This window comes from Carettochelys insculpta, chromosome 6 (assembly GCF_033958435.1).
Source record: "Carettochelys insculpta isolate YL-2023 chromosome 6, ASM3395843v1, whole genome shotgun sequence".
NCBI classification, from domain to species: domain Eukaryota; kingdom Metazoa; phylum Chordata; order Testudines; family Carettochelyidae; genus Carettochelys; species Carettochelys insculpta.
In genome coordinates, this window is record NC_134142.1 from 64,823,797 (window position 1) to 64,844,180 (window position 20,384).

Here is a 20,384-nt window from a genome sequence, read left to right on the forward strand (position 1 = left end):
CTTCTCACAGCTGACAGCATGTGTTTTGAGTGGTGGTGTATAGGTATGTATGGCATGGTGCACATAACAAAATTTATTCTGGATATGCATGGAAAATATTATCGGGAACATTGGTGAGGGCCACTTGCTTTCAGACAGCTCCCAGCACCATAGTTTATCACTATCTACTACCGCTTTTTAAAACCTAGCTAATTTATTTTGCCTTAGTCAGTTGAGGAAAGTACAATTAATTGAGAACTTTCATTGGGGGGCTATTCTATAAGCTGAGCATTTGGTTTCTTCTGCTCTGCTGGCTGTGCTCACTTTTGGTAAACCTACTTTTACAAGATGTAGTTAACATGGAGAGATTTGCAAGTCAGGCAGTGAAAGTGATTAGAGGCCCTCAAATTTCATGTGTGAAAAGAAACTGAACAGATTGGGACTTCATCGTGCTGCCAGTAGACGATGTCCCATAGAAACTGAAGGATTGCCACACTTCTGGTTCTCACCCTTCTCTATTCACCCCAGTTGCCCCCACCCACACTCTAACAGTGCCCTCCCCTTCCCCCAGTGACAGGGCCCCCAGACCTTCCCACTGTAACAATGCTCTGCCCCATTTTTATATAGAGACCAAATACAATTCCCAGTGCCAAAACTAGGTAATTTTGCACCTGAGGCAAGAATATAAAATTGCACCCCCTCATATATCCATAGTAGTTATTTCATAGAAAAAGGGAAAATACATAAATAACAACAACAACACACTGCTTGCTCTGTCTGGTTTCACCAGGCTCACTGGTGGGGTGGAAAATGGGCTGTTTGTGGTGGACCCACTATGCCCCTGTTTCTCCTGCCTCAGCAAGGCCCATGCCCCCTAGCATCTGCTCGGGGGTGGCTCTGGTGGGGATGCAAAGGAAACGGGGGAGGACGGTGGGTGGGTCGGTGTGCTGACGGTACTGGGTGCAGATCCAAGATAGTGATGTGGAAGGTGGTGCAGTGTGTCGGGCCAAGGGTGTGTGTGAAGGTGCTGGTAGTGCTGTGTGGAAGCAGTGTGTGTGTGTGTGTGTGTGTGTGCGCATGTGTGTAAATGTAGATTGTGTAGGATGGTGCTATGCCTTTGGGCTGTATACATGTGTGTGTAGATAATGCTGGCATTATGTATTGGGAAAGGATGTGTGGAAACAGTGAAGTGTGTACAGGCAGGGTGTAAATGGTGATGGTGGTGTACTGAGAGGCAAGTGTACGTGGGTGCTGGTGGCCTGCCGTGTGCAGGTACAGGGTGTGTGAAGGTGGGGCACTGCAGAGGGGCAGAGTATGTGGAAATGGGGGAGTGAGCAGGGGCAGAGTGTGCGGAAGTGGGGTGATGGGCAGGGGTGGGGTCTGCTGGTGGCACTGTGTGTCAGCAGAGGTGTGGAGTGGTGCTGTGTGGAGGGGCATTTTGTGCGTGTGTGTGTAAGCACTACTAATGCTGTGTACAGGATGTGCTGGTGGCAGTGGGACTGTGTGCAGGTGCAGGGGTGAGTGTGTTGCTGTGCACAGAGGCATGTGTGGATGTGCACCACCAGTAGACAGACATGCTGCCAGCTGAGGGTGGATGTGGGCGCTCTGCTAATCACTTGGGTGGCACCTGAATCTCTCCTAGATGGAGGCCTAAGTGGTCAGTTGCCAGGGAAGGCTGAGGTGCTGAGGGGAGTTTGCAGGTTTTTTGGCCTCTGTAGGGCCAAATGGGAGAAGGTAATGGCCTCCTGTCCCTTCTGACCTTTGTGTCTACTCCCAGCACCTACCCACTGCCACGGTGCTGCTCTGCCTGGGCTCCACCCCCACCACCCCCGTGTCCAGTGTGGGTGTAAGGGAGCAGAACCCAGGGCTCCTGGTCTGCTGGCAGCCAGGCTGGTTTCATTTACTGCCCACCCTGCACTCCCTGGGGGGAACAGGCCCAGTGGGGAGGCCATGGTATATGAAAAGTGCCTGCTGGAGGAATCTCTCTTGTAGTGGGTAGGAGAGCTACAGGAGAAGGTGGCTGGACTGAGAAGCATCCAGGTCCATGATAAATTCCTGGAGAGTACTCATGTTGAGAGTCTGAGTTAGGATAGAAGTGGTGAAAGAAGAAGGGTGACGTTAGGTTAGAGGTCTACTACAGACCATCTAGCCAGGCAGAAGAGGTGGATTAGGCTTTTTTAAACAGCTAAAAATGTAAGCCAAGATGCAGGAATTGGTATTCATGGGGGACTTCAGCTATCCAGATGTATGCTGGGAAAGTAACACAGCAGGACACTGATTATCTAAGAAATGTTTGAACTGCATTGGAGATAACTTTGAGTTTCAGAAGGTTGAGAAAGTTACTATGGAGAACGCTGTTCTAGACTGGATTTTAACAAATAGAGAGAAATTGGTTGAGAATTTAAAAGAAGTGGATTAAAGTGTGAAAAGCCCCCCGGTCCAAGGAGATGTGCACACACAGCAAAATCCGACATGGTGAACCCTCTCTGTCAGAATTTACTATCTCTGTGACAGAGTAATCACCCCATCTGTGTGGATGAGCTCAGTGTGTGCTGCTACTGGTGGCAAATTCTTACAGGCTGCATTTTCAAGTTGGGTTGCTCAGCTTCCCAGCTAATTGCCCTTAGGCTCCTGCTAACGGTCTGGAGACCCTCAGGAGCTGGGTAGCAGATCGTACCCAGGAACCTGCCAGGCTGGTAGAAAAAGCTCTGGGGGCCCCTGGGTGTGTGGGTGGCTGTGTTTTGACTTTCAAGCAGTCACGTGAAAGGCCAGGGATGTGACTGGCCCCAGGTTAGCCTCTGACTGTAATCAGGGCGCGGAACCAGCCCGGGTAAGTGTGTGTGAAACCTGGCAAGACCGGCTCCTCTACCCTGAGCGACTTTCAGGGTGGGGACAGATGCTGCATGGAAGTCCTACTCCATTACCCCTTGTTAGTGCTAGCTCTAGTGTTAAGGCTTGCACCATTGTCACACATTAAAATGATTAAACTAATACATGTGAGCATATTTACATTGGTCCTAAAATAGCCTACGAGATTTGTATAAACACACTTTCTGAAATACGTGGACTTGTCCTGCAAGGCAATGCCTTTTTGGTGAGACTCCATGAGGTGTGGAGCGGGGGAGAGTTTTCCTGTGGCAGGAAGTGGGAGGATGCTTGGAATGTGACATCATGTCCTGATCCCTGAATCCACCTTCAGCCTCCACAGCACAAGGTCCATTCCTTGGCCTTGTAGTTTATATTGCTACCTGAAAATCTGAAAAAGTAGGTCTTACCCAGGAAAGCTCATTACCTAATAGATAATTTTTTTAGTCTTTAAGGTGCTATAGGAGTGCTTGATTTTTGATTGCTAACCAGGAGCTGTTGTGGTGCCAGTTCTGTACTGTGCAAGGAGAACTGGATTGAGATTTCTTCTCTTCCAACTCACATCACAGAGGCCACCAAACAGAAGTCATATGCTAACGTCACTGACAGCAGATGCTAGTTGCTACTAATCTGAACTAGCTTTCTCTGGGGCTCTGCGTCCTTGGCATGTATTAAACCAGTGACCCATCCATCCTCCCCAGTTCACTGGTAATGTGATTAGATGGTAGTCCCAGGACAATTCTAGCTCAGATTTCCAGTGATATATATTAAGGACTGTGCAATATTGCCAATGAAACGTGAACTGCAGAAATGAGGGTTTTCACAATTTGTTTCAAATTCACAAAACTTTCATTTCACAAAGTACCTTAACCTTGTGCCTTTTTGTTCAAAGACCAGATCTGTCTTGAATGCAAATGGATTTATTGTTAAGGAAAAAAAAACATTTTTTTTTTAAATTGAATTTTATTTCTGGGAAAGATCCATGTTCATGAACAGTGATGAGAAAGTAGCTGTTTGGTGCAAAGGCAGAAAATTAGGGAACGGTAGTGGCAGAGAGATGTTCCAATATTATTTTTTTAAGCAAAGCAATGAAGTAGAAGGCCAGAATGGAACACCAGCTCATCCAGTCTCACCTGTATACTACAGGTCAGGTACGAAGCCAGTAACCAGAACCAGATCAAAGTACTAAAGTCCTCAGGAAACTAAACTACTGTCTGCTGTAGGCAGAGAACAGGAGGGACCACGGAGCATCAATGCCTGAAGCCCCTGCAATGGCAGGGAATTGATACATAAGATAATCCTACAAAGTGACCTGTGCTCAGTGCTGCAGAGGAAAGAGATTAGTTGAAAACGATCAGCCTGTGAGGCATGACTAATTCCATGTACACTAAGCCTAAGGGGTGTTCAGGAAATACCCACCATTGCTGTAGATTTAGAGTCTTTGCATGAATTTTACTGCTTTCCCTGAAATCTTAAGTTTTCACTGAAGAAAATTACATTTCTAGTTATACTAACTGTGAAGAAAACTTGAATCCTCTAACTTGAGGCACTATTATTTTGTTGATTAGAGGAAGCAGGCCAAAACATTATCACTAAAGGCCACATCTTATTCTGTGCATAACTAATTTAAACAGGGATTCTGCACATGGGTTAAAGGAACAGCATTCCTTTGCTGGGCTGCTGCAGGTAGGCAATCCATGAGTATTGCAAGTGCTACACATGGGACTGGAAGTAAACAGTAAATTTGCAATTTTGCAGTCATATATGCACTCTTTGTGCTTCCTTGTTCTGTACTCAAGAAACCTTCCACACTACCACAGAAGGCATTCCCACAAAGTTTGGATTTACTGCTGAGCAAGGAATGGAAGCAGTGCTATGTAACTTAGGTGACCAGATGTGGTGTGAATTAGTAAATGATTATGGTGGTCAGTTCATGAACAAGCCATAAACTAACATTTCTTTGTACCAACAATTGCATCAAACAATTGGAGTTAGTGAAAACATTGTAAAATTCATGTCTTGTTCAAGAATAATTGGAAAAAGGAAAGAGTGGGGAAATTTACAGAATCATTTGTTTTCAACTAGTAATTCAACCACTTGTAAATCCATATTGATAGCTTACAGCAGTATCAGAAGACTGTAATTGGAATGTACAAAATGATATGTTTGTATGAAAGATGCTAAACAAAAATACCATATTGTTGTAGTGAATGGAGGTGCGAGTGTCTAATGGGTGTTAGATAGGGGATCAGGAGTCATTTCTTCTGGGTTCTGCTTCCAGTTCTGCTACTGCATGTCCAAATCCTACATGCCTTACTCATATGAGAAAGTCTACTGAGTTCAGTTAGATCTCTTATATGACAATTAGTGGGACCACTACTGGAGTGCTACATCCAATTCTGGTGTCTCTCTTTCAGAAAGCATATTAAAAACATTGCAAGTATTCAGAACAATTGGAAATTTGGAAAGCACATTGTTTAGTGTCAGGCTTAAAAATCTCAGTCCACTTAGTTTATCCAGGAGATGACTAAGAGGTGACTTGATCACAATCTACAAGTACCCCCTTGAAGAAATTTCTGATAGTAGCTGACTGTTCATCAGAAAAAAAGACATAATGATGTCCAATGTTTTGAAACTGAAGCTAGAAAAATTCAGAATAGCAATAAGGCATACATTTTGAAAAGTGAAGGCAACTAACCATTGCAGCATCTTATCTGAGGGCATGATTCTTGAAGTCTTTAAATCAAGATTGGATGTTTTTTCTAAAAAATATGTTTTAGCTCAAAAAGAAGACATAAGCTCCCAAACGGCTTTTGTAGGAATCACTTGGTGCAATTCTGTGGCTGGTGCAATGTAGGAGGTGAGACTAGATGATCTTTTTAAAATATTGTATATGGAAAGTATTTTGAAATTCTTGGACAAAAATGCTTCAGAAGGGCAAAGTATTATTATTTGTATTGTGTTGCTATTACTTTACAGCAGACAGGGCAACTCAGACTAGAGCAAGTTAGATATACCAAATATACGTATGGGCATTTGATCCAAATATTTCTGCAGCGTTATAAAGAAGCACTCAGTCCCTTGTCTAAGATTTAATCTTTGCCTTCAGATCCAATTTTATTTCAATTCTTTTATTTCAGTCATTGGTGAAAATCTCTTCAAGCCCCCGGAAACAAGAAGCCATCTTATCATCACTGGAATATCACCAAAGTGATGTGGCGTCAAGTTTGAGTGGACAGTCAACCCCTGTAAAAAGAGGGCAGTCATCACGATCACTTTGCAGGAAGAAGAAGCGATCCAATACCTTTGGCCCATGACAAAAGGCTAGATGATTACTTTGCTGAACCTCACATATCCCTTGTAGGGAAGAAGGTATGGAATTCTGCTGGTCCCCAAAATCATAAAGACATTAGACTTGAGAGCTGTGTTTGACCTTTGGCTGGCAGCATGAAATAGGTTTAAGAAAAAGGATTTTTTTCTATGACTGGTTTATCTGTAAAGTAACTCTGCTCTGCAGTAGAAATATATACACCCTTTCCTATTGTCATCAGTGTCTGGGAATGGTAGACATTGGGATATTTCTTATTGGACCTACAAATGATTTTTATATATATAAGAAACAAACTTTGAAGCTAAAAAGATTTTCTGAAACCCTGTTTATTTGAAAATAAGGCAGTCCAGTGTAAAGGAATCACATTATCTACCAAATACACTTCTTAAGAATGACAAGAGCTACCTTTTCTGTATGGCTCTTAATTACAATGGGTGGGTGGAATTAGGCTCTGCAGGAGAATATCGAAAGTACAACATCAGCCTAAAAAAATATCAGACACCAGATTTCCAAGAAAGACTAACATCTTGGCATGTAGCTGGAAAGCTGCATTTCCAACATACACGTACCTTTAATCTGGATGGGCTTCACACAGAGATTCTAAATTTTATGCTTATAGTGCCTTGTATAGTTTCAAGTCTGATCTTGGGTAATGTTTTACCATAACCTCCATCAGTAATGTAAAAGAGAGGAAGGTATTTGAGAGACCGATGCTAGGGCAGGTGAACCACAGCTGTGACTCAATCCCAAGTATTTGGGGAGCATATATTCCCTAACCGGGAAATACCTTCCTATTAATGTGATACAAGGAGATCTAAAAAAGGCTTTTTCAAAGTATCATCAGGTGTTATTTTGGGCTGTGCTCGATTAATTTGTATCTACACAGTGCCTGATGCGGGCAGATTTACTTGATAACATTGTATTCCCACCTGGAATAGAATTTGAGCTGGCTAGCATCCAAGTTCCAGTATATTTCAATTCAGACTCAAACTTCTGTTGATAATGGAGATGGAGACATTAGGTGACAAGCCATATCCTCTTAAGGAATTCCAAGAGCCAAAGACTGGTATTACATAGCATTTTATGCCAAATGTACGAAAGTACTACCATCACCACTTAATGCTCCCCAGAAGTTGATATAAGTGACTGTAAACTTACACAAGTTAGGGCATATTCCTTGTTCCGAAATGTCAGTTGCACAAGATTAATTCTATGGCTAGAGGAATGTGACTTCCTCATCCTCCCAGGCAATTGTTATTTCAGCCATCAAGGCTCACTTCAATGGAAAAGGCTACGAAGTTTAATAAATTTCAGTGTGTTGCTATGGTGAATCCTAAAAGTTCCTTGGGCCAATAACAACTTTCAGTATGAGATTGCCTCTCTGGTGTGTTTTCATTATGAGAACATTTTTTGAGGAGCTTAGTGAAAGAGAGGACAAGTGTCCAAGTATGGTATTTTTGAAGAGTTGAGTGCAAATCCTCTTTTGGATTAAAGTACTACTAGAAGGCCTCCTTGTTCTGTATCACAAAAGCCCTACTCATTGGCATGCTAAAACATTCTGTGACAGAGAGGTCCATACCTCCAGTAACACAAGTTTGCTTTAATTCAGGATTTAGGCAATTTAGCAGATCATTGATGAGGAAGTTTGATCAGCACCTGCCTATGCTATATTTCAGGGGTGCACAAAGTGGGGGACACCCCCCCCGGGGTCATGACCTTTTGTAAGGTGGGCACAGTGCAGTTGACTCCCTCCCTGCACCCACAGCTTCTGCTTCATTGCCAACGTGCTGTGCCTGCTTTGCTGCTGGGCTGAGGCAGCTGGTTCCCAGCAGCAGGGGCCTAGCTGGCTGGGGATGGGGGTGTTGTCCTGGCACTCGGCCTCCCCCTGTGGCACTACAGCTGGCCCAGTTCTGCAGTGCTTCCCCCCTCACCCAGCAGGAGCCACCGTTCGCCCAGCACCTGAGCCCCTGGGTCAGCATGTGCCTCCACCCACCCAGCCAAGCAGCCTATCCACCCCATGCTCGGCAGAGGATGATGGGGCATGGAGGCCTTGAAGCAAGCGGCAGGGCCTCAGGGCGTCAGCATGGCTGGGGAGATAAGGGAGGCTGCAGTAGGAGCAGCTGCTGAGCGCGTGCAGAGCCAGTGGTTGCCTGTGCAGCAGTGCCCTCTTCCTGAGCATCTCCCCCAGCATCCCTTCCCGTGGTCCTCCCACAGGTTGGGGGTGGGGGTTAATTGCAGGGCCAAAAAGGGGGAGGAACATAAAAAGTTTGCTCACCCCTGCTATATTTGGCTTAAAAGAATGTTATTAGCCTCTTGCAGCCATGAATACCTAAGTCACTCACATGTACAATAAACAGCTTAAGTTCATAAAGGCGTGTGGGACTCTTGTGTTGGGTACTTATCAGGAGAGAGAGGCTGTAGATACAAAATTCACAGGTGAAATCCTGTCCCCACTGGAATCGGTGAGAGTTTTGCCATTGACTTCAGAGGGGCCAGTATCGCGCCCCATGTCTGTAGCTAGACCCACACATTCCCAAATGTCAGGGCTGTTCAGAGTCCAATACAGAAATAAGAACTAGCTGCAAAATTTAAATCCAGGTCCGGATCCACAGTTCTTTGTAATTCAGGATTGTGAAACCTGAATCAAAATATTAGATCCAACCTCTAATCATAACAAAATACAGCATATTGTACAAATATACATACAATAATCAAATTGTACTTTATTTAGGTATGTGAGGCCAAATGATGGGATGTTTCATCTGAATTTCATTTCCTGCTGTCAAGGGCCTGATTTGTTTCTGTCACGGTACAGTGAAGCCAGTTAGTATCTATCTACAAGGAGCTTCTGTCTCAGGGTACCATAAAGGCTTAATTTCTGAGCTATATTTGTTGTTTCAAAAACAAGTGCAGCCAACAAATGTATGTGAGGCATGATTGTAGGATAGCACTGTGAATATCATAAGTCACTTTTCAATGGCTAGATCGAAACCATGCTGTTTCAGCTGTGATGTTTCTGACTACCCAGTCCCACCAGCTGTAGAAACTGCCCTTGTTTATCAGTTATAGTAGGCACTGGTGATCTCAGATGTACCCCAGAAGGGTTTGTGCTGGTTACCCAAACGAATCTGGGGTTGTATTTGAGAATTCTGAAGAAACCAGCTGCAGTGAACTGAGCAGAAACAAAATCAGACTCTCGAAACAGAAATGACAAATAGGAGACCAAGTGAGTTATGAAGCTGCTTAGAGAAATGATGGGATCGGAAATGGGCAATTGTCTTCTTTGTTTAGAGCACTAGAAAAGAACTTATCTGTCTATATTTGGCTAGATCTACACACAGGTTTTATAGAAGTATAACTATTTCAGTTAGGGGTTTAATTTCTTTACCAAAGTGGTTATATCAGTACAACACCTAGGCTATGTCTACATGGTGCTCCCTCCAGAGCTGCTGCCAGCAGAGCTATGCAAAATGAGCTTCTCAGGATTGCAAATGGATTGTCATTTGCATACTCCCAAAGCTCGTTACCATAGCCCCACGAGAATTCGGCATCAGCAGAAGTGGGTGCCGGCACTGTAAGGCCATGTGGACGTGCCTCTGCCAGCTAAACCCCACTCTGTTGCCAGTCCCTTATGCCTCAAACGTTTGAGGCATAAGGGTCTGGTGACAGAGGAGCTTTTTACTGGCAGGGGCATGTCCACATGGCCTCTTAACTGCTGGCTCCCCCCTCTGCTGAGACCGAGACCGAGCTCTCGCACAGCTATGGTAATGAGCTGCAGGACCATGTTAATGAGCAGCCATTTGCACTTTTGAGGCTGCTCATTAGCATGGACCTGCTGGGAAAGCTGCACCATGTAGACCCAGCCCTAGTGTAAAAGGGATTATCTGCATCTCTTCCAGAAGAGTTGTATTGCTTTGACTATTCTGGTATAGCTAACGCAGTACAATTTTAATATGTAGACAAAGCCCTAGTTATTTTTTCTAGACTTGTTAATTTTCTGTATGTTTGAGGTCTTGCCTCTAGATGGCAGATCAATAATAATATTTCATACATTTGTTTTGATAGTCTGTATTCAGACATTAGGGAATAATTATTAAAAAAAACTATTTTATACATAATAAATATATATGCAGTTTTTCTTGACAGGACTGATAGTTTGCCTTGGAATCTGAGTGTCATGAAGATGAAAGCAGTGGGTAGGGGCTGTTTGTGTGCATGTAACATACAGATTTTATAGCAGATTTTATACATACTGAATGTAGATGACAGCCAAGTATAGATCAGTAAGACATTTAGCAATCTGACCACCTAGATTGTTATGTGGGAATTATTGCTGGAATTAGTCTACAGTAAGTGATTCTTCTGCAGAATGAGAAATCTGGAATAACTTAAATGACTACGCTGAAGTTATTTTGGATATTGCTCTAAGGCTATGTCTACACTAGAGGGGTTTGTCAACAAAAATGGCATTTTTGTCGACCAAACCTGCAGAGCGTCCAGATTACCATGGCATTCTGTTGACAGTAAATTGACAAAACTCGACAGTTTTGTCAACGGCATTCTGCTGCTCCCCATGAGGTGGAACACTTCTCTCAACAGAGATCTGTCAACAGAAACCCAGTCTGGATGTTCGGGGGGAGGGGACGAATTCTGTCAACAGAAAAGGCCTCCAGGGTGCTGTGCAGCTGCTCTGGGGGATGCTCTGTCCACAGCAAGCAGAGCTCTGTGGTTCCTGCCCCTGGAGATTCTTAAAGCTGCAGGGAGTCCCAGAAACCCCACAGCAGGAAGCTGAGAGTGTAGAAGCAGCCCAGCAGCTGCTTGTCCCCACACCCTCAGAGCTACTCCAAGCTGCAGAGCTGTCCCCAGTGGCAGAGAGCCAGGCCCCTCGCAACCCCCCGGCACTTCCAGGGAGCAGTCTAAGGGTTCACAGGACCCACCCCAGAGGGTGTAAAAGGCGGACCCCTTCCTGGACTGGGGCCGAGGTCCAGGTCTTGCTGAATATGTGGGCTGAGGAAGAGATGCTGCTCGACCCCAAGGCAAGCAGAGGAATGCCCCTGCATATGCCCAGCTGGCGGCATGGGGCCACCCTGCTCGCACGACAGAGTAGATGCAGGCAAAAGTTAAAGAACTGCAGCAGGTCTACACCCAGGACTGCGAAACCAGGCAGAGGTCAGGAACAGGACCTGTGACCTGCCCTACTACACCAGCTCCTGGGGGCAAACAACACCTCCCCTCCGCCTGCCTGGGGTGGAGGAGGCCCCCACTGAGGCTGGAGCGCAAAGAGCAGCAGCACCCTGGGACCCACCTCTGCTGGAGCCGGAGGCAGACACAGGGTCTAAGGCCAGTTGAACACCGTAGTCATTGGCCTGGACTCAGTCCCTCTAGCCAGGCCACCTCCAGGACATTTCCAGAGCCAGGTCAGGGTCCCTCAGGTAAGTACCCTGCACATCACACACCCCAGGCCATGAGAGGTGGGTGCAGACGGGGCATGCTGCAAGTGTCACCTGGCTGGCTTGGGCGGGATCTCGCACATCTGTCTTGGCATGTCCCACCTGAGCCCAGCAGACAACCTCCAGGCATGGGATCCAGCCTGTTGCCAGCCTCACAGGAGGCCAAATGAGCCTGAGGCCCCAGGGTGGGGAAAGGGGCCTGCCAGCCCCTGCCATGACTGGAAGTAGGCTAGCCACAAGGGTGACAGCCTGACCCCAGACACACGTAGGTCCATGGCTCATGGCATGTGGGCATGCCCACAGGTGGGAGTCAGCACCCGGTCCTGCACACAGCACTGCGAGCTGCAGGTGTGTGTGGGGACCCTCATGAGGGCCAGGCTGTGCCTGGCTCACCTTCCACCCACGTGGGGACCCCTCTGTGGCCAGACACCCCATTGCCCACTAGCCTGTTGAGCAGGGTGGGAGTGGGGAGGGACCCACAGCTGTCAGCCTGGTACCCAAGGCACCACAGAGTCACTGGGCAGCAGGGTCCACTGTGCAGGCCACACAACTGTGCTTCCGGGACATCCCTCTCCTGTGGCCCAGGGAGCATTGATTGCTGCTCACAGTGGGGAGCAGGGCCTTGGGGGCTGTGTTGCATGAATGACTCACTCTCCTGCCTCCTTGTCTTTCTTACAGCTGGACCTTCACTGAGCAATAGCCAAGCCAGGACCAGAGCGAGGCAGCCCCGAGGCTGCACCAGGGTGAGCCAGAACCTCAACTGAGACGGCAGGCCCGTGGCCACAGGGGCCATCGCCAGGTGAACAAGGACCTCCAGAAGGTCCACACTGCTGCCTGCTGGAGGCTTACTGACCTCCTGGAGAGGTGGTCATGGTCCTGAGACCAACTGGTGTCCTGCTTCGACACCGCCACCAGTGTCTGGTGGGACTTGTTAACCCAGTCTCCTGAGGCGGCTGCTGCTGCTGCTGCGCCCCGCCCCCCAGCCCCTGCCCCTGCTGCCCTGGCCCCACCAGCCATCATGCAGGGCTTCTTGGAGTTCTGGCAATGGATGAGGGCCATGCCCGCCCCCCACTGACACAGACCCCTCTGCAGCCCCTCCACCTCCATACCTCCCCATGCTCCTGGGCCCAACCCAGCCCCAGTGGGGACCCCGAATCCTCAGCGGGAGGAGATCCTAAGGCTGACACAACTTGGTGTCTTGCTCCCCTGCGGGATCGCAACACCCCCACCCGCTCCATGGATTGATGCCACCCCCACCCCTAGTCCCAGCCCCACCCCCCACTGTACATAGTTCACTAGTTTTATGATTTGTAAATAGTTTTTATTACAATGGTTATTTGCAACACATTTATCTTTGTTTATGTAAAGAAGGTGTTCGAACACCATCACTGTGTCCCTCTTTATTGGGAGGGGTCGGGGATAGGTGAGGGGGTGAAGGGAGATGTCGTGGTGGGGACGGGGTAGGGCTGTGGGTCTGAAGCCCCCATTGGAGGTGCACTGGGGAGGGTCATTGGAGGCCACAGGAGAAGCTCTCCCTTAGGGCCACACAGATCCATGGCCCGTCCCTATGTGCTTGATGGATCGGAAGTGCACGCAGCTGCTTGTAGCCACGGCCGCCCCAGGAGGAAGGCCTCCCCCTGCCCCTCCACAGTGTTGTGGAGGGCACAACACGTAGGCACAACTTAGGGGATGCTGTGCTCCCCCATGTCCATGCGTGCAAGTAGGCACCTGAAACATGCGTTCAGGTGGCCAAAGGTGCACTCACTATACATCCAGTCCCAGTTCAGGTGGACATGAAATAGTTCCTGGCTCAGGTCCAGCTGCCTAGCCTAGGGCTTCATTAGCCAGGGCGTGAGGGGGTAGCTGCGTCCCCCATAATGCACAGCGTCACATGCACATTTCCGACCACCAGCTCCTGGCAGGGGACAAAGGTGCCATCCTCCGGCATAGGCTAGAGTTGCGGAACACCCGTGCGTCGTGTGCTCAGCCTGACCACTCGACATAAACGTCAATGACCTGTCCATGGTGGTCAACTAGGGCCTGTGGCATGACAGAGAAATATCCCTTGCAGTTGATGTGTTTTGGTGCACTGTGGTCCGGGGCATGGATGGCAATGTGGGTACTGTCAATAGCCCTGAAGCAGTTGGGGAACCCTAGGGCAGCAAATCTGGCCATGACCGCATCCACATCTGCCAAGACAACCCTCCGCAGCAGGAACATGTTGATGGCCGTCACAGCCTGAAAAGGGAGGGGACTGAACACACGTCAGGGACTGAGGGAGGGAGTCCCCAGTCCACTCCTGCTCCCTCCCCTCTGAGGTCTTGTGTGAGCCCCCCACGAGGCCACCCCCTGCAGAAGCAGGGCTGCGTGAGGGTAGGACAGCAGAGTCCCCTGGGGATGGGGCTTCACCCCCACCATCGCACCCCGGATCCTGCTTCCTGAGGGTCCCCTTTGGGCAGGACACCCAACTCCCTCTGTGAAGGGCCTGCACCCTGAGAGTGCCTTACCTGCATGAGGACAGCCCTGATGGTGGACTTTCCCATGCCAAACTGGTTTCTGATGGAGCAGTAGCTGTTTGGGCGGGCAAGCTTCCAGAGGGTGACTGCAACCCATTTCTCCAGGGAGGTGGTGGGCTGCAGCTGGGTGTCCTGTCTCCGGAGGGCAAGGGGAAGCCAGGTGCACAGCTTCAGGAAGGCATCCTTCTGCATCCAGAAGTTCTGGAGCCACTGCTGGTCCTCTGACTGCCCCACAATGAGCTGGTCCCACCAGTCGGAACTGGTGCGATGCCTTCGGATCCGCCTGTGCACCCAGGGGGCCGAGCACAGGTGGGCCCATGTGGCAGCAATGGTGTGCTCCTCGAAGGTGGTGTCAGGGTCGCCCTCCCGGTGGAAGGGTAGGATGGCTGTGATGAGGTACAGCAGATGCTGGAGCATCTCTGGGTGGGGCCATTGCAAGCCTGGGAGCTGCTTTGGCACCATGGCTAGCTGGAAAGCACTGTGTCTCTCTCAGAAAGCATGAGAGCCCTGCTTTAGCAGCTGTGCTGTCCCTCGTGAAGGTAGGCAAGCCTCAGCATGGGCAGGGAACTGGCTTTGGAGAGGAAGAGGTTCTTTAAGAGTGTGCCTTGCCGGTGCTGGGGCTCCCAGAGGGGACTGCTGGCCATGTGGTCCTGTCAGGCAGTGTTCTGGGGCCCGTTCTTTCAAGAGAGCGGCCAGGCTGCTGGCTGCTCTCTGCTGAAAGAGTGGATTGCTTTCTTGATACGCTTTGCAATCTGGCTGCAATCTGTCGAGAGAAGTTTTGTTGGAATATATCTCCCTGTTGACAGCTTGCTCTTGTCTAGACGCAGCCTATCTCAGATCAGAACATAGCTTCTCGGATCTAACATTAATGTTTGTGTCATTTTCTACCACAGCTCTCCAAGACCCAAATTGATTGACACAGACCATGACTCAAAATGAGGGCTACAATGAAAAATAATAATGCCATGGAAAGTTCCAGATATAGTGGAACCAGTGGCTTTCCAGGAGGACAGAGTTTTTGGAGGCCAAAATGGATTTGCACTCACTGTGTGGGATGGAGCTCATTTCTGTGGGGCTTATTGCCTTTGTGCTTGTACAGCAGGGTATGGGGTGGGAACCGGAATGAGCCAGATAAGAATTACTAATGGGACTAGCTTAGATAATTCACCTCTACAGAATTTCACCAGACAGCTTGACTCTGTCACTGGAGAAAGTGCAGAGTGCTTACTACCAGATAGCTTTTGAGTGAATATGGCCTGACTGCAGGGGAGATCATTTTGGCTTCAGGCAGCGAAAGGGAGCTTTGAGAGACTCAGTCACAAAAGCTTGTAAACACTAATATCAGTGGCTAAGAACCATAAACTCAAAAGTTGTCTTTGCTGGTCTCATTCATATGCTGATACTTCAAGGAAAGTTGTCAAAGGGAAAGAATAATTTAAAGCTTTTGTAAACAGAGAGGAAAAGGAGCACAGAATTCCTGTGAAAGAATAGGTAGTCCATAGCTGCTGCTTTCACATACATACTGACAACAGGAGATTTAATTAAACATCTTAATGAGAGTTTAGCACAATGTTACTCCAATTTTATGAGCATATAAACCACATTGCCAAGAGCCACACACATTTTAAAGAGACATAAAAACATGTTGAATAACTACTTATTAAAGAGCCACAAGTGGCTTCTGAACAGGGCAATAAAATGACACTTCAAAGAAATGTAGGGTTTTTGTTTTTTTGTTTTAAATTCTGTTCAATGCACCACCTTGAGAATTGAAATCTTGAGCTTTAAAATGCAACACTTAGCTCACAGGGAACCTTATCTTGCTAGGGATGAGTGCCCTTCACTACCAGGAGTGAAAGGTGCTTGATACCTTGCAGGACTGGGCCCAGGGTTAGTTCAAATTTTTTCACTTCTCTGTGCACTGGAAGTGCAAATCCATCTCAAGGTCAAAATGCATTTGGCAGTCCCAAAGTAGGCTTTATTTTATCACACCATAAAAACCCAACTCAGCTCACTATAGAGTAAATTGCCTGGCACATCCTCTTTGTTTTTTGATATTAAATGTCTTGCCAATCAGTCACTTTCAGAAAGTTAAATTAAGTCACATTCTTTTATTACTGCTGTGTTACCAACCTGCAGCCTACACCGTTATTTCTGCTCTGATACCAAAAGCAACATCCGCCATGGAAAAAGGGCACTTCAAGCCAGCTGCAGGAGGTTTCTACAAACCAGAACCCTGACAATCTTTTCTGTTCAGCCCGATAACACCTGCTGTGTCAGCGCTGTAAGGACACAGGGCAGGATTGTGCAACCTGCTCCTTATTGTGATCGCTGTAAAGTCCACGGCCAGATAACAAGACTGAAAGCTTGTTTCTCAAGAGCTATTCAGTAATTCCCCACCTCCATCAGTATGAATGCACTCACTCAGTGAAGCATCTCTCACCAGTAATGTTGGTCTGTCTCCAGCTGCAGCTCTCTCTCTTCTTAGTCATTTTTCTTATCCCTTGGTTGTTACCTTTAATCCTGGTTTTCTTGTACACTGAGCCCCAGCAAGAAAATAGTTTTTCCCTAAATTTGAACAGTCTAATTAACATAAATGAATACAAATAATAATTAAAAGGCCCAGAGCAACTGTGAAATAATCAGATTGAAGAGAAGTCTAAACAACTTCCCCCTACCTAAGGCAAATACATAATTTTTTTAGATAAAGCTGCAATTGTGCAAAAGATGTGAGCAAGAGCTCCAGTTAAGTTGTCATGTCTCCTTCCTAGGGGATCCTGCAGTTTGTTTCATTGGGATTTATTAAGGTTCTTTTTACGCTCAAAATACAGATCTTCCCAGGCTTGGTAATATGGAACAGATATCATCTGTAGTGTCTCTGTAGGCAGCATCCATACAAAAAGCCGCAGACTCCCAGACTCCAATCTTCTTACTTTTCAAGGGAGGGAGGAGGAGTAAGTGTGCATGAGGGGGAAATCCACATAATAAAATGAAAGAGAAGAGTCTCCAGGAGAAGTAATTACCTGATAGGATTACCTTGTGCATGCACAACTGAGACAAAGGGTACAATCTACCTGACTCCCACCTCCATCCCACATCTAGTCTCAACATAATAGACTTTTAATGCACAAATGCACCAGCTATTTGGGAAAGGTGCTTTTTTCCTCACAGTAGCTATGCTAAAGTTGTCAGATCTTTATACTTACCTATCCCATAGAAGATATGCAAGGAGCAGGCCAGGGCAGAATATCATAAAACTGCAAGGGACCTCATGATGTCATCGAGTCCAGTCCCCTGCCCTCACAGCAGGACCTGTCAACCTCCCTGACAGCCTTTTTTTTTTTTTTTTTTTTTTCAATTTAACCTGCCCTAAACCCTTGAAAGCCCTCCTCGAGGGCTGTACTCCCCTGGGTTTACAAGGCCAGTGTTCTAACCACTGAACTATTCCCTCCCTGCAGACCTGGCTGGGGCAGCAACTGGATTACCTGGACTCAGGCTGGAGCCTGGGTGCACTGTGCCTATACTGCCCAGGGGCTGTTGCATCATGCTGGCTTAGGCCCGCTCTCCAACACAGCTGTACTGTCCCAGTTGTACGGTACTAGGGTCAAGGGCCACTGCGGGGGGAGAATAGTTTGGGTTCATGTGATTGGGGGAGGGGGTCAGAAAGGAAGGACTGTGCAGCCAGTGCCCCAAAGTGCCATGGGAACATTTCCCATGTATGGTGGCCAGCAATAGCCAGAGCCACATCCCCTATGGCAGGGCCGATGTGACCTGTGTCCAGTGGCCCTGGAAGAATGGGTGTCCCCATGCCCAGTCCTGCTTCCCTGCTGGAGTGCCAAGTTGGTGGGAGAAGCCTGAGTGCATGAACCTTGGCTGTGGCCCCAGGATTGGAAGAACTGTAGCTGCCTGCTGTGGCCTCTGGGCTGGGGGAACTGTCACTGTGCAGGGGCCTTGGGGCTGTGTATGTGTGAACAGGATAGATTTTTCCAGTTTTGGGCCTGGAGTGGGGAAGAAGAAAGGAGCAAATGGGATGTAGAGTGGTGCGGTCGGTGGTGGAATGGGACAGACCATGAATGCAGTAGAAGGGTCAGAACAGCGTGGCACAGTGGGCAGGGTCACAGACAGAAAGGGAGGAACAGGGGTGGGACTTCAAGTGGAATGCGTAGGGAGAGCCAGGGCACCATGAAACCTTAATCTGCTTCTGGTAATAATACTTTAGATTCAGAGTCATAGGACAGTAGGGCCGGAAAGGACTTCAGGAGGTCATTTAGTCCAGCCTTCTGCACTGAGACAGGACCAAGTACACTACTTTATTCTGTCCCTGAGAAGTAGTTAGAAAGCTGCTAGTTGAAAACTGAGGTGAACCATTTGGGGATCTGGGATTCTGCAGTGAGAATACAGAACTTTTATGTTCATACTGTTATGAGATTGTGCATCTATTCTAAAAGTCTTGGGGAACCTTTAACAAATTTTACCTCTTCCCCTGTAACCAAGGAGGGCCCTGCCTAGAATGGAATTGAACAGAAGCACTTCCATTGTGTAGAAAAGGGCAAGACTGAGGAGTAGCTAGTCCATACCCCTTAGAACCCTGTTCTGCAGAGATTACTTCTGGGGAATGAGGTCTGGGAGACAGGATAAGGGATACTAGAATTCAGGCTTTTAGATCTTCTGCTTAGCAGATTCTACCAGTCATTACTTATTCTAGAAATCCTAAGCAGCTACAACTTCAGAGCTTGACTTCCAACATGGCCTTGAGGGTGGATTCCATTCTGCCTCATCTGTGGAGGTCTTCTGTATAAAGCTTGGCAAATGCTGCAGGAATTTGCTCTCAGACAACTGCAGTGAGGGTAAGTGCAGTTCAATTAAAGATTCTCTTTATTGCCATCTTTCTTTTTTTCCCTCCATCTCTGGAATCTTTTCCCATCTTTTTTTCTCCATCTCTGGTATAAAACACTAGGTAGAGGTGGCCAATTCAGGACCTGGTGGCACCAGGAGAACCAGGAAGTGAAGCAGCACTGAATATATTTCAAATGTAAGGAATGTCTTGAAGATGACTTGATTTACTTGACTTAAATGTGGAGCATAGGTCATCTACAAGTCTCCACTTCATTCTGTCTCAAGACAGAACTTCTAGGTGACTCCAGGAGTATCCGAGTTGTTGTCCTTCAGTCTCAGTAGATCTTCTCCATGTTGTCTGAGGTCTTCCTCTTTTGTGTTTTCCTTGCGGGTTCCTTGTGAGAGCTTGACAGACTATGCCAGATGATGGTTGCCTGAGCACGTGAGCTAGCAATCCACACTTTCTTCTCTTGATTTGAATGTCATGTGGTTCTTGTCTTGTTCTGTTCCAAAGCTTCTCATCATGTCTTCAAGATAGATAGTTGTATAACTAGAACAGTAGTATGTATTTGGACTTTTTTTACATCTAATAGCAATACTCTGAGTTCATACTTAATAACTATGACATCCTCTATGGAAGTGAAAATCAATCCATGCTATAAAGATAATATGTTTCTTTGGAGTCAGGGTTTAAAGTTCAATGCTTAATCTCAAATTCTGTATCAACGATACTAAGTCCAGAGTCTAGCTTTAGTAAATAGGATGAAGAACTCATCCAGAGCCATCTGGAACGTATTTGGGTGATGTGTCAGGTCAGAGTTACATTTTGTAAAAATAAGGTTTTGAAAAAAATTAAAATCAATACATATGCTTCCAAGACTTCTTAAAATTTCAACTGAAACATTTAAAATATACGTTAACATGTAGCCTGGAATCCAAACTGTTGTTTTATTGTGTTAGTGAATCAGAACTGCACTGTGAAAGTGACTAGAAGCTGACTGGAAAAAGAAGTTAGCCTGACTAGTTTGTTTTCATTCTCCATACTGAATGTTACATAAAAGGATAGTGGAAAATTGGACTTTTTTCTGTAAATACTTTCAAAAATAATGATTTTGTGATTAAGGTACTGTACTGAAGGTCAAGAACATTTGAGTTCAGTTCTTACTTCTTCTGCGGACTTCCTATGTGACTGTGAGCACCTAAGTTAGCACATAATTTTCATAAAATAGCACTAATTTCTACTTCTAATTTTTGGATGCCCATTTTGAGCCCCTGTAGCTCTGATTCACTGTTGCTCAATCTTACTTTGTTCAGGAAAAAGTGGTAGGAGAGGTGCTTTAAGTGTCTTTTGCACTTCTATTTTTGGGACAGCTGGAGGATCTGAGTTGCACTGTAATTTATATTTTG

The 20,384-nt window shown here is 46.9% G+C and overlaps 2 protein-coding genes across 2 annotated transcripts in view; both read left to right on the top strand.

The window, feature by feature from the left end:
* The window catches only part of HEATR4 (HEAT repeat containing 4), a 44,959-nt gene extending 35,206 nt beyond the window's left edge, over window positions 1-9,753 (top strand). Inside the window, exon 16 of the mRNA XM_074997107.1 lies at window positions 5,985-9,753. Coding sequence (XP_074853208.1) covers window positions 5,985-6,161 — 177 coding nt within the window. The 3' untranslated portion in view covers window positions 6,162-9,753. The remainder of the gene's footprint in view (window positions 1-5,984) is intronic.
* Window positions 6,103-20,384, top strand: part of NUMB (NUMB endocytic adaptor protein) — a 173,500-nt gene continuing 159,218 nt past the window's right edge. The window contains exon 1 of the mRNA XM_074997110.1: window positions 6,103-6,216. The gene's annotated coding sequence lies outside the window, so the exon portion shown is untranslated. The remainder of the gene's footprint in view (window positions 6,217-20,384) is intronic.